Source organism: Antennarius striatus, chromosome 10 (genome assembly GCF_040054535.1).
Source record: "Antennarius striatus isolate MH-2024 chromosome 10, ASM4005453v1, whole genome shotgun sequence".
Lineage (NCBI taxonomy): Eukaryota > Metazoa > Chordata > Actinopteri > Lophiiformes > Antennariidae > Antennarius > Antennarius striatus.
Window position 1 is genome coordinate 11,006,402 of NC_090785.1, and position 17,541 is coordinate 11,023,942.

At 44.2% G+C, this 17,541-nt stretch overlaps 2 protein-coding genes across 15 annotated transcripts in view; both read right to left on the reverse strand.

Annotated features, from left to right (window-relative positions):
- Positions 1-17,541, reverse strand: part of LOC137602779 (protocadherin gamma-A2-like) — a 208,616-nt gene that overhangs the window by 53,644 nt on the left and 137,431 nt on the right. For 2 of the 14 annotated variants that reach the window (XM_068325805.1, XM_068325799.1), the window contains exon 1: positions 5,452-7,836. The exons of 7 other annotated variants lie outside the window; for them this stretch is intronic. In XM_068325805.1, coding sequence (XP_068181906.1) covers positions 5,452-7,836 — 2,385 coding nt within the window. Of the gene's footprint in view, positions 1-440; positions 2,841-5,451; positions 7,837-8,629; positions 11,197-14,977; positions 17,500-17,541 lie in introns of those variants that run through there. 5 more of the 14 variants (XM_068325801.1, XM_068325808.1, XM_068325804.1 and 2 more) reach the window with 5 other exon arrangements.
- LOC137603132 (protocadherin beta-16-like) lies at positions 11,627-14,023 on the reverse strand. Its single transcript, XM_068326369.1, has one exon. The coding sequence runs from the start codon at positions 14,021-14,023 to the stop codon at positions 11,627-11,629; it is 2,397 nt and encodes a 798-aa protein (XP_068182470.1).

Here is a 17,541-nt window from a genome sequence, read left to right on the forward strand (position 1 = left end):
TGACGGAAGCCTGTCAAAACCGAATGTAAAAAGAAAAAAAAAAGAAACAAACAAAACGAAAAAGAAATCACGTCAGAACCCGAATAAATACTTTATCACGAAATAATTGCTGGGAACTTGGCTGCTGTCTTTGTCAGGCAACTGTTCCGATTAAAATGGAGCTCGATAACGCAATGGACCAACCCGTTCAGCAGAAAGATGACGGCGGACTTCTGTCTGTAAAGGACCTTATTCTCATCACGCTAACCAACAGCGGCACTTAGGGACGAAAAAATAAAATGCAGAAATATTAGTCTGTATAAAAGCTGACAGAAGTATACGTGCGGTAAAAATATAAACAGACGGACCAATCAACAGACAGACAGACAGACAGACAGAGAGACAGACAGACAGACGTTTCTCTATCCATGGTCCTGAATTCATTTGTACAAATTTCTAACCTCTAGAGGAGAGTCTGGTTCATCCAGGATGCTCTTCTCACTCTGTATCCGCTGCATCGTCCCTGTAGAACTGGGATCCATTATCAACACGTTCTGACCAGCAGCTCTGCCGAACTTACAGTCACTCTTTCTGGAGTCAGTCGTTCTGCACACCTCGTAATTGTACACGTGTGGGAGAGTCCCTGTCCCCACAGTGTCTGAGTAACGTGGTGGATAATATGGAATGACAGGGAGACTGGAGTGATACAGGATGCGAGACTGTCTCCACCTGTAGATTTTCACCGAGATAATCACCACCAAAGACGTGATGAAGAGGAAGGAAACTACAGCCAAAGCCAACACCAAGTAAAAAGTCAGGTTGTCATTGTACTCCTTGTCGTGTGGAAAGTCAGTGAACTCCGACAGCACTTCAGGGAAGCTGTCCGCCACCACCACGTTAACAATGACTGTAGCTGAACGAGAGGGCTGTCCGTTGTCCTCCACTATAACAGTCAGTCTTTGTTTCACAGCATCTTTATCAGACACTTGGCGGATGCTTCTGATTTCTCCATTCTGTGAGCCCACTTCAAACAGCGCCCTGTCTGTGGCTTTCTGCAGTTTATAGGAGAGCCAGGCATTCTGTCCAGAGTCCACATCAACAGCCACCACTTTGGTCACCAGATAGCCCACATCTGCTGAACGAGGCACCATTTCAGCCACCAGAGAGCCTCCAGTCTGGACTGGGTACAGAACCTGAGGAGGGTTGTCGTTCTGGTCCTGGATCACTATTTTCACACTCACGTTACTACTGAGAGGAGGGGAGCCTCCATCCTGCGCTCTGACGCGGAAGTGGAAATCTCTGATCTGCTCGTAGTCAAAAGAGCGCACTGCATGGATGACTCCACTGTCAGCACTGACGGACACATATGAGGAGACTGGCACTCCGTTAACAGAGGAGTCCTCCAGGATGTAAGAAACACGGGCATTCTGGTTCCAGTCAGCGTCTCTAGCTTTCACCGTGAATACAGAGAGACCTGGTGTGTTGTTTTCTACAATGTAGGCCTCATATGAGCTCCTCTCAAAGACAGGCGCGTTATCATTGACGTCAGAGATCTGCAAGGTGAGAGTGACGCTGCTGGAGAGGGAGGGTACTCCCTCATCAGAACAGCTCACGGTGATGTTATACTCAGAGGATCTCTCTCTGTCTAAATCACTGTCTGTTACTAAAGTGTAGAAATCATTGTTTGAGGATTTCATCGCAAAGGGAATATTATCATTTATTGCGCACTGAACGTTGCCGCTTTCACCCGAGTCCGCGTCCTCAACATTTATCATTGTCACAACAGTACCAGTTTTAGAATCTTCTGATATCACGTTTGATTTTGACAAAATGTGTATATCAGGTTTATTATCATTAATGTCAATGACATCTATTATTACTTTGCAGGAGTCCACTAGTCCTCCATCATCACTTGCTCGAATATTGATTTGAAACATTCGATCCTTTTCATAGTTTATAGTTTCCCTTAGTCTGATTTCCCCATTTTGATGATTTACTTCAAACACACCACGCGCATTATCCAATTTAGTTGAGATTGAATACGTTATTCTACCATTAGATCCTTCATCTGCGTCTGTCGCTGTCACTGTCGCGACAACTGTTCCTACTGGTGCATTTTCTTCTATGGATGCTTTATAAATGGGCTCCGTGAAAATAGGAGCATTGTCATTTACGTCTAAAACAGTGATAAAAATCTTCATTGTTCCTGTCATCTGTGGCTCTCCGCCATCTACCGCCGTCAGCACCAAGGAAAGATCTTCATTTTTTTCTCTGTCAAGAGGTTTTGTTAAGACCATCTCAACATTTTTCGTTCCATCTGCCTGATCGTGTAATTTAACAGAAAAATTATCTGTCGGTTCAAGTCTATATGTTTGCAGTCCATTTGAGCCTACATCAGGATCCACCGCCCGATCCAGAATGAATTTTGCCCCAGTAACGGCGGATTCACTTATTTTAAATCTGACGTCATTTTTCTCGAAAGATGGGGGGTTATCATTGACATCTGTGATCTCAATAGTAACACTGTAAAATTCCATCGGATTCTCGAGTATAATCTTAAAACGCAGCGCGCAGGGCGTCGTTTGTCCGCAGAGCGCCTCTCTGTCGATCCTGTCTTTGATGAGGAGGACTCCTCGTTCGTTATTCAGCTCAATATACTCGTAGCTGTCCCGAGTATAAATGCGAGCTTTACCAGACTTTAATCTTTTGACATCCAAACCAAAATCTTTTACCATGTTGCCTACAAGAGATCCTTTCGGCATTTCCTCGGGAATGGAGTAACTGACCTGTCCGAGTACCGAGCTGAGACAGTGGACCGAGAAGAACAGAAGTACTTGCCCTCTCATTGTTCTGTCCGATGTTATCCCGATAGAACCCCAGATCTAGGATTTATTCCCGTGAAATCTTTGCACCAAATTCGTTGTAAAGCAAATATTCAGCGAGAAAAATATTCCTTGTTCTCTATCTCCGTTAAATCCCAGACAATGTGCATTGCTTCGGTCTTTCTCTCTCTCTCTCTAAAATACAGATTTGTTGGGAGGTGCAGCGTGTCTGCGGTAAGTCTAACGCAGACGAACAGCGGCACTCTGAGTTCAAAATGCAAAATAGCATGTGAACTATACCAATATGTCTGTGCAAAAAATAAGAAACAGCAAAGAAACACTTTCAAATAAATACGTCTCAATACGTCTCATGTGAAGATAACATATATCCGGAACATCATCCAAAACACTAGAACAAATGCATCAGTATCACACGGATCTTTTAGTTACTTTTGCAGGTCAGAATAATGTATATTATTTCAGACAAACCCAAGGGAGGATGACAACCTACAATCACATTAAAATCTTATTTCATTGGATATAAAAACATAATAAAACAAGATAAGATTTGTAGAACAGTCAAAAATATTATGAGGCACAGATATTTCTCATAATTAATATGCTATTAACGATTGCAGCACCACTAAATATATAATTTAAAAAAATGAAGAGACGCGTAGAAATCAGGGCTTTGAACCGGTTCATTGAACGAAAACGAACCGAAAACTTTATATTTTTTAATGTTCCGGAACAGAATCGAACAGAAATTAATTGTAAACCGGTTAATACCGGGTTTTTTTTCGTTCTTAAAAAAATATTTGACCTCATGTGTCACTTCCTGTCATTCACTGGACGCGGGATGAGAGCGGAGAGAAGTAGCGGCTATCAGCAGCAGTAAAGAAAAGGGAAGTCTCCTAGTCACCATTTAATCATTACAGGTAAACACTGCAGTATGTCAATCTTAAAAATGTATGATTTAGACATTAACTCATTGGCTGCAGTCATTTTCAGAGCAGTGTGTTCCCGTACTACCAGCGCTTTGTAGCAATACTGAGTTATGGGAGAAGAACAATGAAGATCTGTTGTTCAGCAATAAATGACATGGTGGAAGTTATTCTTGTCTTATTTCATGTAGTGTCTAAGTAGGAGGCATAAGCCTTAACTACAGTGATACAACTGTCATAAAGCAGTGGTGTAGTGCTGTGTTTACTGTAGGGTAGGGGCATATCTATAATTATAGTCTATAAACTAATTGCTTTAGTTGCCAATTTAAAAGTCCTTAAATTATCGTATTTTGCGCACCATTCGTCTCATTGTATAAAGAGGCGCAGTCAAAATAACGGAGTTTATTTCTGTACTTTAACGACACAAGGCGCACATCATTGTCCAGTACATGCTTGCTAACAAAAGCAAAAAGCTGATTGAGGTTGGACTGTGTTGTACTACGTATTTAAATTTCAAAAAATACACCGACATTATTTTTTAAATATGTTTTTATTTCTTTATTTTTTGATAAATCTGTGCTAAATCCTTCTAAGTCCTCATCTTCGGTCTGCATTGAACATCTCGGTAGTTTCTCCACCGCTGACCGTCTGGTTCCCGGGTGTCTGTCCGGTAATGATGCCGGCTTTAGCGAAACATCGGACAAAAGTCGAGGCAGACACGTTAGTCCAGGATCCACAACCCACCACATATTGAGGGGGTGTAACTCCTCGGCACTGCCTCCAGTCCTGGTGAACGTGTGTTCACGTCTCTCATCCATCGCTCCACGACACGCAGCTTGACTTTAAGGCTCTGTTCACACCGATGTCCAGCGGGTGGAGTTCTTTCTTTAATCCTCCAGGATGAAGACGAGCTCCGAGTTCAGCCGCTTGACGTGTTTCTGACAGAAGCGGTGGTGTGGGGGGGGGGGGGGGGGCATGGAGTCACAGATCAAGAGAGATGGAGAAGCGTGAAAAAAGCCCCCCGGTCTCTTTACGTGAACCGGAACAACCGGAACTGATAGTCTGGAGTTTACATGTTGTGTCGTAAGCGTGTCTCTTCGGTGACGTCATTGTCGGGGGTCTTCAGCCAATCAAATGTGGTTAACAGCATACCTGCGGTACCGTACCGGCATACACCCTATACCGGTACCTACCGGGGGTGTGCCGGACGGAGCCTTCCGTCATGTTCTCTAATTGGTCCATCGCTGCCGGCGTACGCAGTGACGTAATACGTCCTACGTCGGTGGACAATGGCCGATCTGGCGGATCGCTGACTAAAACCACAGAAAACATTTTTACAGATTTTGGAACTCAGTGACGCGTAATGTTAAAAAGCGTAGGGTTGATTTTTGAGAAATTTTAAGGCTTTTAAGCGCGTCTGGTGCGCAAAATACGGCACCTACATATTTATATTTACAAGGAACGTTATTAACCGGTTCAGGAACATCAGTTTATGAGTGGAACGCGAAACCGGAAACGTTATAATTCCGTTTCTGTTCGGAACGAAGCGACTGGCAAACAATTCTGGTTCAAAGCCCTGGTATAAATACAACTCGACTAAAATACATGACTATCGACACGTGAACATGCCGCTCTACAAGGTAATGAAAACGATGGCGTTTTCAAGTGTGATGACAGCAGAGGAAAAATAGCAGGTAATTTCTAACCTCTAGAGGAGAGTCTGGTTCGTCCAGGATGCTCTTCTCACTCTGTATCCGCTGCATCGTCCCTGTAGAACTGGGATCCATTATCAACACGTTCTGACTAGCAGCTCTGCCGAACTTACAGTCACTCTTTCTGGAGTCAGTCGTCCTGCACACCTCGTAATTGTACACGTGTGGGAGAGTCCCTGTCCCCACAGTGTCTGAGTAACGTGGTGGATAATATGGAATGACAGGGAGACTGGAGTGATACAGGATGCGAGACTGTCTCCACCTGTAGATTTTCACCGAGATAATCACCACCAAAGACGTGATGAAGAGGAAGGAAACTACAGCCAAAGCCAACACCAAGTAAAAAGTCAGGTTGTCATTGTACTCCTTGTCGTGTGGAAAGTCAGTGAACTCCGACAGCACTTCAGGGAAGCTGTCCGCCACCACCACGTTAACAATGACTGTAGCTGAACGAGAGGGCTGTCCGTTGTCCTCCACTATAACAGTCAGTCTTTGTTTCACAGCATCTTTATCAGACACTTGGCGGATGCTTCTGATTTCTCCATTCTGTGAGCCCACTTCAAACAGCGCCCTGTCTGTGGCTTTCTGCAGTTTATAGGAGAGCCAGGCATTCTGTCCAGAGTCCACATCAACAGCCACCACTTTGGTCACCAGATAGCCCACATCTGCTGAACGAGGCACCATTTCAGCCACCAGAGAGCCTCCAGTCTGGACTGGGTACAGAACCTGAGGAGGGTTGTCGTTCTGGTCCTGGATCACTATTTTCACACTCACGTTACTACTGAGAGGAGGGGAGCCTCCATCCTGCGCTCTGACGCGGAAGTGGAAATCTCTGATCTGCTCGTAGTCAAAAGAGCGCACTGCATGGATGACTCCACTGTCAGCACTGACGGACACATATGAGGAGACTGGCACTCCGTTAACAGAGGAGTCCTCCAGGATGTAAGAAACACGGGCATTCTGGTTCCAGTCAGCGTCTCTAGCTTTCACCGTGAATACAGAGAGACCTGGTGTGTTGTTTTCTACAATGTAGGCCTCATATGAGCTCCTCTCAAAGACAGGCGCGTTATCATTGACGTCAGAGATCTGCAAGGTGAGAGTGACGCTGCTGGAGAGGGAGGGTACTCCCTCATCAGAACAGCTCACGGTGATGTTATACTCAGAGGATCTCTCTCTGTCTAAATCACTGTCTGTTATTAAACTATAAAAATTATTTGATGTGGACTTCAATGTAAAATGCGTGTCATCACTGATGAAGCACAGTAGCTTACCGTTTTCACCAGAGTCAGCATCCTCAACACTTATCATTGTCACTACAGTGTTAGTTTTAGCATCTTCCGATATGATATTCGATTTTGACATAATATGAATATCAGGTTTATTGTCATTTACGTCTAACACATCAACTATCACCTTACAAGAACCAGTTAGCCCACCACCGTCATTTGCTAGAATATTTATTTGAACATTTCTAGACTTTTCATAATCGAGTGTTCCAACTAAAGTGATCTCACCAGTGTCTCTATTTATTTTAAATAGTCCACGGGCATGATCGAGAGCATTTGAAATTGAATAAGTTATTTTACTATTAAAGCCAATATCTGCATCTTCTGCAGTCACTCTAGCTACGACTGTTCCTTCTGATGCATTCTCTTTAATGGAGGCTTTATAAATAGCTTGTGTAAAAACGGGTGCATTGTCATTCGAGTCTAAAACAGACACGACAATCTGCATTGTTCCCGTCATCTGCGGGTCGCCTCCGTCCACGGCTGTAAGAACGAGAGCTAAATGATCCTTTTTCTCTCGATCCAGTGGTGTTTGCAAAAGCATCTCCACAATTTTGGTGGAATCTACACGACTGTTCATTTTGAGTGAGAATGTATCCGAGGGTTTCAGGACATACGTCTTTAAACCGTTTTCTCCTACATCGATATCGATCGCCCTGTCTAAAATAAATGTCGTTCCAGGGGGCGTAGACTCGCTGATATTAAAATGTTTCTTATCTGTTTCAAATGTGGGAGGGTTATCATTAATATCTGTGATTTCGATATTTACACTGTAGAATTCCATTGGATCCTCTAATATTATCTGATAATGTAAAGCGCAAAGCATCGTTTCCTCGCAGAGCGCCTCTCTGTCTATCCTCTCTTTGATAAGGAGGACCCCTCTGTCTTTGTTCAGCTCCATGTATTCTGCGCTGTCTCTTGTGAAAACGCGAGCCTTGCCTGATTTCATCCTTTTGACATCTAAACCCAAATCCTGAGCTATGTTACCGACGAAAGAACCTTTCGCCATTTCCTCGGGAATGGAGTAGCTGACCTGCCCAAGGACTGCGCTGAGAGAGAAGACCGAGATAAACAGCAGTACTTGCCGTGTCATTGTTAAATCCGAGTTCATCTCCGTATTGAATTCTCTTGTAAACCTTCCAGTTTACCTTTAGAAATGTGTGTTAAATCCGATGGGCAAAAGCAGCGTGAAAAATCATACCAGAAAAGAAAATAAATAAATCCGAGTTTGTTCTGTTCTGAAAAGAGCGTGTGCTTTCTTCCACTTCCCCTCCTCTTTGCGAACAAAAAGAGAAAAAAAATACGGTGATGGGAGGCACAACGTAACTGCTGTGAAACTGAAAGATAATGGTAAACAGCGTCCCTTTGAGTTCAAAGTCTATATTGCAGAATAAATGTCCAAACCGTCCATCTGACTATGAAGACATAATAAAATGTCTGAGCTGACTACGGTTTTAGACAGATAAACCAAACAAATTGAGAAACGAAACTGCACAAAATACTATAGTGATAATTAGAATTTGTGAGGTAATTGACGTAAAAATTTCCGTTGAAACCGCACTTATTTTACAGAAATGTAAAATTCATCAGGGGGAAAGAAAGAAGGATAACGTAAGAGGAAGGAATGAGATTACAGGAATTTATTAAAATCTACGAAGTATCATAGCTAAAATTGAGCAACCATCTCAGGTACTAACAAAATAGCTGCAAATCAAATCATATTCAACCATTTAATTTTGTCAGTGATGAGTCAATCCACATCAAAACGGGAATGTCTCTGTCCATGGTGCTGATGGCAGAGGAACTACGAAGCGACCATTAATTCTCTTACAGATTGTAGACACTTGCTTAGAAGTTCCAAATTAAATTAACTCTAAATTACAAACCTCTATAGGAGAGTCTGGTTCATCCAGGATGCTCTTCTCACTCTGTATCCGCTGCATCGTCCCTGTAGAACTGGGATCCATTATCAACACGTTCTGACCAGCAGCTCTGCCGAACTTACAGTCACTCTTTCTGGAGTCAGTCGTCCTGCACACCTCGTAATTGTACACGTGTGGGAGAGTCCCTGTCCCCACAGTGTCTGAGTAACGTGGTGGATAATATGGAATGACAGGGAGACTGGAGTGATACAGGATGCGAGACTGTCTCCACCTGTAGATTTTCACCGAGATAATCACCACCAGAGACGTGATGAAGAGGAAGGAAACTACAGCCAAAGCCAACACCAAGTAAAAAGTCAGGTTGTCATTGTACTCCTTGTCGTGTGGAAAGTCAGTGAACTCCGACAGCACTTCAGGGAAGCTGTCCGCCACCACCACGTTAACAATGACTGTAGCTGAACGAGAGGGCTGTCCGTTGTCCTCCACTATAACAGTCAGTCTTTGTTTCACAGCATCTTTATCAGACACTTGGCGGATGCTTCTGATTTCTCCATTCTGTGAGCCCACTTCAAACAGCGCCCTGTCTGTGGCTTTCTGCAGTTTATAGGAGAGCCAGGCATTCTGTCCAGAGTCCACATCAACAGCCACCACTTTGGTCACCAGATAGCCCACATCTGCTGAACGAGGCACCATTTCAGCCACCAGAGAGCCTCCAGTCTGGACTGGGTACAGAACCTGAGGAGGGTTGTCGTTCTGGTCCTGGATCACTATTTTCACACTCACGTTACTACTGAGAGGAGGGGAGCCTCCATCCTGCGCTCTGACGCGGAAGTGGAAATCTCTGATCTGCTCGTAGTCAAAAGAGCGCACTGCATGGATGACTCCACTGTCAGCACTGACGGACACATATGAGGAGACTGGCACTCCGTTAACAGAGGAGTCCTCCAGGATGTAAGAAACACGGGCATTCTGGTTCCAGTCAGCGTCTCTAGCTTTCACCGTGAATACAGAGAGACCTGGTGTGTTGTTTTCTACAATGTAGGCCTCATATGAGCTCCTCTCAAAGACAGGCGCGTTATCATTGACGTCAGAGATCTGCAAGGTGAGAGTGACGCTGCTGGAGAGGGAGGGTACTCCCTCATCAGAACAGCTCACGGTGATGTTATACTCAGAGGAGCTCTCTCTGTCTAAATCACTGTCTGTTACTAAACTGTAGAAATTATGTGACGTTGACTTCAATACAAAGGGAAAATTGTCGCTAATAAAACAAATAACTTTTCCATTTTCACCAGAGTCTGGGTCTTGAATGTTAATCATCGTAACTACCGTGTTTAGTTTAGCACTTTCTGATATTATCGCTGACGTAGACATGATCTTGATTGTTGGTTCATTGTCATTTATATCAACGACATCTACAATCACTTTACAAGTGTCCGTTAGCCCACCATTATCCCTCCCTCGCACATTGATCTGAAAATGTCTTTTCTTCTCATAATCTAAACGTCCCTTTAAACTAACATCGCCATTTTCCTCATTTATTTCAAACATGTATTTGACATCATCTAATGTGTTTGTAATTGAATACGTAATTTTACCGTTTAAGCCATGGTCAGCATCGGACGCTCTTACTGTCGTCACGACTGTGCCTTTTTCGGCGTTTTCGTCCACGCTGCCTTTGTATATCGGCTGCGTAAAAACGGGGGCATTATCATTAGCATCTAATACGGTGATGAGAATCTGCATTGTCCCGGACATCTGCGGCTCTCCTCCATCTACAGCCGTTAACGTCAGAGATATTAACTCATTATTTTCTCTGTCCAAAGGTGTCTGTAAGACCATTTCTACATTATCAGTACCATCTGCTTGGGTGTGCAGCTTAAGTAAGAAATCATCGCTTGGTTTGAGGATGTAGCTTTGGAGAGAGTTCGTGCCAACATCCAAATCCGCAGCTCTTTCCAAATCAAATTTTGACCCAACGATTGCAGACTCGCTAATAATGAATCTTATTTCGTTTTTTTCAAAGGTTGGCGGATTATCATTGATATCTTTGACCTCAACAGTAACGCTGTAATATTCCATAGGATGTTCTAACACAATCTGAAAATGCAATGCGCACGGAGTCGTTTCGCCGCACAACGCCTCTCTGTCTATTCTCTCTTTGATAAGGAGGACCCCTCGATCACTGCTCAGCTCGATGTACTTTTTGCTATCACCAGAATACACACGAGCATTACCTAACTTCAGTCGTTTCACGTCTAAACCTAAATCCTGAGCTACGTTGCCAACAAACGAGCCGGTCGCCATTTCTTCAGAAATGGAATAGGCGACCTGTCCACTGACCGAACTAAGAGAAAAGACCGAAATAAATAGCAGCACTTGCCGTGTCATTGTTTCAAATTAGCTCGAGGAAAAGAAACAGCAGCGTCATAAAATCCGACAGACAGATGGTCAGCAGTTCAATGTAAAAACATGAAGCACAAATAATCCTCGGTTTAGACGCAAAAGACAGAAGCGCTTCGTCGTGTCTATTTGTCCGTCTACTGGAGACAATGAGGTCTGTGCCTCCCCTCTCTCACACACACCCATCGGAATAAAGAGTCGGTACGACAAAAAAAAAAAAAAAACTATATCTGCAACAGACAAGGCAACAGCGGCCCATTGAGTTCAACATGTATCACTGCACAAACATGTCAGGGACGAGGTGGAGAAAAAGGAAACGCGCGTAGCAAAGCTGTACAGTATTTCACTCTGGTGTTTTAATTAAAAGTACGGTAATACCATTCAAACCAGGTGTGTATAAAATGTGTCAAAAATATCTAAAGCAAATTCGAATTATAAGGGTGTAGTTTATATTATAACATAGACATATTTAACAAAAAACCCCGATGCAAAATGTCACATGTCGTTCTGCATGGTTCAGAAAATGAATAGGGAAAACAAAATTAGCATCGAACTAAAGTTTTCCGCAGTGACAACTAATAAGTGGGAGTTTCTGTAATGCTACAGCCTTCTCACCTCTAGAGGAGAGTCTGGTTCATCCAGGATGCTCTTCTCACTCTGTATCCGCTGCATCGTCCCTGTAGAACTGGGATCCATTATCAACACGTTCTGACCAGCAGCTCTGCCGAACTTACAGTCACTCTTCCTGGAGTCAGTCGTCCTGCACACCTCGTAATTGTACACGTGTGGGAGAGTCCCTGTCCCCAAAGTGTCTGAGTAACGTGGTGGATAATATGGAATGACAGGGAGACTGGAGTGATACAGGATGCGAGACTGTCTCCACCTGTAGATTTTCACCGAGATAATCACCACCAAAGACGTGATGAAGAGGAAGGAAACTACAGCCAAAGCCAACACCAAGTAAAAAGTCAGGTTGTCATTGTACTCCTTGTCGTGTGGAAAGTCAGTGAACTCCGACAGCACTTCAGGGAAGCTGTCCGCCACCACCACGTTAACAATGACTGTAGCTGAACGAGAGGGCTGTCCGTTGTCCTCCACTATAACAGTCAGTCTTTGTTTCACAGCATCTTTATCAGACACTTGGCGGATGCTTCTGATTTCTCCATTCTGTGAGCCCACTTCAAACAGCGCCCTGTCTGTGGCTTTCTGCAGTTTATAGGAGAGCCAGGCATTCTGTCCAGAGTCCACATCAACAGCCACCACTTTGGTCACCAGATAGCCCACATCTGCTGAACGAGGCACCATTTCAGCCACCAGAGAGCCTCCAGTCTGGACTGGGTACAGAACCTGAGGAGGGTTGTCGTTCTGGTCCTGGATCACTATTTTCACACTCACGTTACTACTGAGAGGAGGGGAGCCTCCATCCTGCGCTCTGACGCGGAAGTGGAAATCTCTGATCTGCTCGTAGTCAAAAGAGCGCACTGCATGGATGACTCCACTGTCAGCACTGACAGACACATATGAGGAGACTGGCACTCCGTTAACAGAGGAGTCCTCCAGGATGTAAGAAACACGGGCATTCTGGTTCCAGTCAGCGTCTCTAGCTTTCACCGTGAATACAGAGAGACCTGGTGTGTTGTTTTCTACAATGTAGGCCTCATATGAGCTCCTCTCAAAGACAGGCGCGTTATCATTGACGTCAGAGATCTGCAAGGTGAGAGTGACGCTGCTGGAGAGGGAGGGTACTCCCTCATCAGAACAGCTCACGGTGATGTTATACTCAGAGGATCTCTCTCTGTCAAGAAAACCGTCTGTTAGTAGACTGTAGAAATTATTTGAGGTAAATTTAATTTTAAACGGGATGTGATTATTTATCACACAGGTAACTCTCCCGTTGTTTTCAGCATCAGGGTCGTTCACACTCATTAAAGCTATCACTGTCTCCTCAGGTGAATTCTCGGGTGCTGATCCTGACGTTGATATCATATTTATAATTGGGCTGTTATCATTCACGTCAATAACATCAATTATTATCTTACTGGAATCAGACAGTCCACCAACATCTATTGCTTCGATATCGATATGATATTTTCTTTCTCTTTCATAATCTATTGGACCGTGCACTGTCACGTCTCCCTCACTATTTATATGAAATAACTTTAAATCGGTGTCCATGCTGTTCGCGATGACAAAGGACACTTCTCCATTGGCGCCTTTGTCTGCGTCAGAAGCACTGATCTTGGTAACAATGGTTCCCAGTGCAGAGTTTTCGGTCACGCTTGCTTTATACACAGGTTTGCTAAAGACAGGGGCATTATCATTCACATCCAACACGGTGACGTGAATCTGCATCGTCCCCGTCATTTGCGGCTCTCCTCCGTCCTCCGCCGTCAGAACTAAAGATACGTGTTCCTGTTTCTCTCGGTCTAAAGCCTTTTGTAAAATCATCTCTACCTTTTTGCTACCGTCTAACTGGGTGTGCAGTTTAAGGACAAAATTGTCGCTTGGTTTAAGAGTATATTTCTGCAGACCATTTATTCCGATGTCAGAATCGATCGCTTTCTCCAGCATGAATTTCGACCCAATGACGGCCGATTCGCTGATTTCAAAGCGCCTCTCCTCCTTCTGAAAGGCTGGAGCATTGTCGTTCATATCTGTTATTTCTACGGTAACTGGGAATAATTCTAACGGATTCTCTAACGTAATCTGGAAATGTAAAGCACAAGGCGTTGTCTGCCTGCACAGCGCTTCCCGGTCTATTTTTTCCTTAATAAGGAGGACCCCTCGTTCTCTGTTCAGCTCAATATACTGAACACTGTCTCCCGTATAGATTCGAGCTTTACCCGATTTAAGCCGTTTCACATCTATACCTAAATCTTCCGCAATGTTACCGACCAACGAGCCTTTTTTCATTTCCTCTGGGATAGAGTAGCTGACCTGGCCGATAACGGAACTCAGGCGGAGAATGGCGATTAAAAACAGTACTTGCCGTTTCATTGTTCTCTCCGATATCTCCGTTTCAATCCCGTTATTGCCTATTCCTCCGTTACAGGAGTAAGAATCCGTCGAGTAGAATATACAAGTAGAAGAGAAATGTGTTGTAATTCCAAAAAAATTGGAAAGAAAATATTATTTCCAGCTGAAAGTCCGTGGTTGTAATGGTCTAATTCCCGAAGCGTGCGGTCTACAGTATGTGTGTGACTGTGCCCTGATAACGAGTCACGACGACTACTGCGAGAACATGCAGCAATAGCACGTCCCAACAGCGGCCCTATGAGTCCAACTTGCAACACTACATATGAAAACCATGAATATTGTCACAATTCAACTATTTAGGAAAATGGAATAAAAAATAGAAAAGCAACCTAAGGTGACCGGAAAATGTAGTGCGCAAAAGAGAGCATCGCTCCAAAATCAAATACAAAAACAGACATTTGAAGTGAAGATGACTATTAAAGGGGAGGGGTGCTGCAGAAAGGGTGGAAAACATAGACAAGGACGACATGAAAAGCTGTGTAATCAGTTTTCATTGTCACTGTCCAAGAGGCTGTAATTTGCCTGATATTGCCTATCGAGAAGTTTGTTGTGTGGAACTGTGTGGATTGTTTTGTGACATGAACGTATCGTTTATTCAGGATGAACGTTCCGTTGTGCACATGTGTGTTTTTAGAGAGAATCGGAGAATACACTGAGAACTAATAGCGGTTGTATTTACACTGTAACTGGATGACTTTCTTGCTAAAAAGTGTAATTTATATATCGATCTATATGTGTAGTTTGGAGGTATGAAAGAACTCAAATACACTAAAAATACATGAGCAAATGCTGGCAATTATCTGTGTGTTGCAAAACCATGCAGGCGTATAAAGAATGTTGCTGTCCAAGGTGCTGAAAAAGAATAGATCAGAGAACCAACAACGAAGAGCATGTGTGATATGCAATTGTTCTAACCTCGATAGGAGAGTCTGGTTCGTCCAGGATGCTCTTCTCACTCTGTATCCGCTGCATCGTCCCTGTAGAACTGGGATCCATTATCAACACGTTCTGACTAGCAGCTCTGCCGAACTTACAGTCACTCTTTCTGGAGTCAGTCGTCCTGCACACCTCGTAATTGTAAACGTGTGGGAGAGTCCCTGTCCCCAAAGTGTCTGAGTAACGTGGTGGATAATATGGAATGACAGGGAGACTGGAGTGATACAGGATGCGAGACTGTCTCCACCTGTAGATTTTCACCGAGATAATCACCACCAGAGACGTGATGAAGAGGAAGGAAACTACAGCCAAAGCCAACACCAAGTAAAACGTCAGGTTGTCATTGTACTCCTTGTCGTGTGGAAAGTCAGTGAACTCCGACAGCACTTCAGGGAAGCTGTCCGCCACCACCACGTTAACAATGACTGTAGCTGAACGAGAGGGCTGTCCGTTGTCCTCCACTATAACAGTCAGTCTTTGTTTCACAGCATCTTTATCAGACACTTGGCGGATGCTTCTGATTTCTCCATTCTGTGAGCCCACTTCAAACAGCGCCCTGTCTGTGGCTTTCTGCAGTTTATAGGAGAGCCAGGCATTCTGTCCAGAGTCCACATCAACAGCCACCACTTTGGTCACCAGATAGCCCACATCTGCTGAACGAGGCACCATTTCAGCCACCAGAGAGCCTCCAGTCTGGACTGGGTACAGAACCTGAGGAGGGTTGTCGTTCTGGTCCTGGATCACTATTTTCACACTCACGTTACTACTGAGAGGAGGGGAGCCTCCATCCTGCGCTCTGACGCGGAAGTGGAAATCTCTGATCTGCTCGTAGTCAAAAGAGCGCACTGCATGGATGACTCCACTGTCAGCACTGACGGACACATATGAGGAGACTGGCACTCCGTTAACAGAGGAGTCCTCCAGGATGTAAGAAACACGGGCATTCTGGTTCCAGTCAGCGTCTCTAGCTTTCACCGTGAATACAGAGAGACCTGGTGTGTTGTTTTCTACAATGTAGGCCTCATATGAGCTCCTCTCAAAGACAGGCGCGTTATCATTGACGTCAGAGATCTGGAGGGTGAGAGTGACGCTGCTGGAGAGGGAGGGTACTCCCTCATCAGAACAGCTCACGGTGATGTTATACTCAGAGGATCTCTCTCTGTCTAAATCACTGTCTGTCAGAATGCTGTAGAAATTTCTTGATGTCGGTGTAATTATAAATGGTAAATTCCTATTGATTATACATCGGACTTTACCGTTTTCCTCAGAATCTGGATCATTTACACTCATCACAGCTATTACTGTATTGACATGAGATTCTTCTCCTACTGCATTCAAAGATGAAATCATATTAATAACGGGGCTGTTGTCATTAATGTCACCGACATCAATGACGACTTTTGTTGAGTCAGACAGTCCTCCGCGGTCAATCGCTTCGACATCAATCTCATACTTCCTAGCCTTTTCATAATCAATCGGCCCATTTAACATCAGATGGCCATCTTCAGTGATGTGGAATAATTTAGAAATTCCACCACTACTGCTTCCAATTACGTAGCTCACCTCTCCATGTGAGCCTTTGTCTGCATCCGAGGCACTAACCTTTGTAATTACTGTCCCTGTGGGGGAGTTTTCATTTACATTCGCGTTATAAATGTTTTGCGTAAAAACAGGAGCATTATCGTTTGCATCCAACACAGTCACATGAATCTGCATAGTGCCAGATCTCTGCGGTTCTCCTCCGTCTACAGCGGTCAACAGCAAGGAAGTGAATTCCTCCTTCTCTCTGTCCAGTGGTTTCTGTAAAACCATTTCCACCTTTTTACTGCCATCTGATTGACTCTGCAATTTCAGTACGAAGTGATCGCTGGGCTTCAACGTATAGCTCTGAAGTCCATTCAACGCGATATCAGGGTCTATGGCTTTTTCGAGCATGAACTTGGAGCCGATGACGGCTGATTCGCTGATTTCAAAGCGCCTCTCTTCCTTTTCAAAAACGGGAGCGTTGTCATTAATATCCGTTATTTCGACGGTAAGAGGAAAAATTTCTATCGGATTTTCTAAGGCAATCTGAAAATGCAAAGCGCAAGGCGTTGCCTGACCACAGAGAACCTCTCGGTCTATTCTCTCTTTGACAACGAGACGCCCTTTCTCTCTGTTAAGCTGGATATACGACGTACTATCCCCCGTGTGGATGCGCGCTTTACCAGCGTTTAACCGTTTCACATCTAAACCTAAATCCTGTGCTATGTTACCGATAAATGAGCCTTTAGTCATTTCCTCGGGAATGGAGTAGCTGATCTGTCCAAGTACTGAGCAGAAAGAGAGGACCGAGAGAGACAACAGGACTTGCCGTCTCATTGTTCCGCCAGGCACATCCGTCGAACAAAACGAACTTCCCTTACTGCGTCTTGCTGTCGTGAACGAATGAAAATGGAAAATGGAAAGGCTTCTGATTAATCCGGATCATCGACGAAATTATTCCATTCTAATAATCCGTATGTCCCGTATCATCCGCTGAAGACTGCGCTGTTTTTCACGGT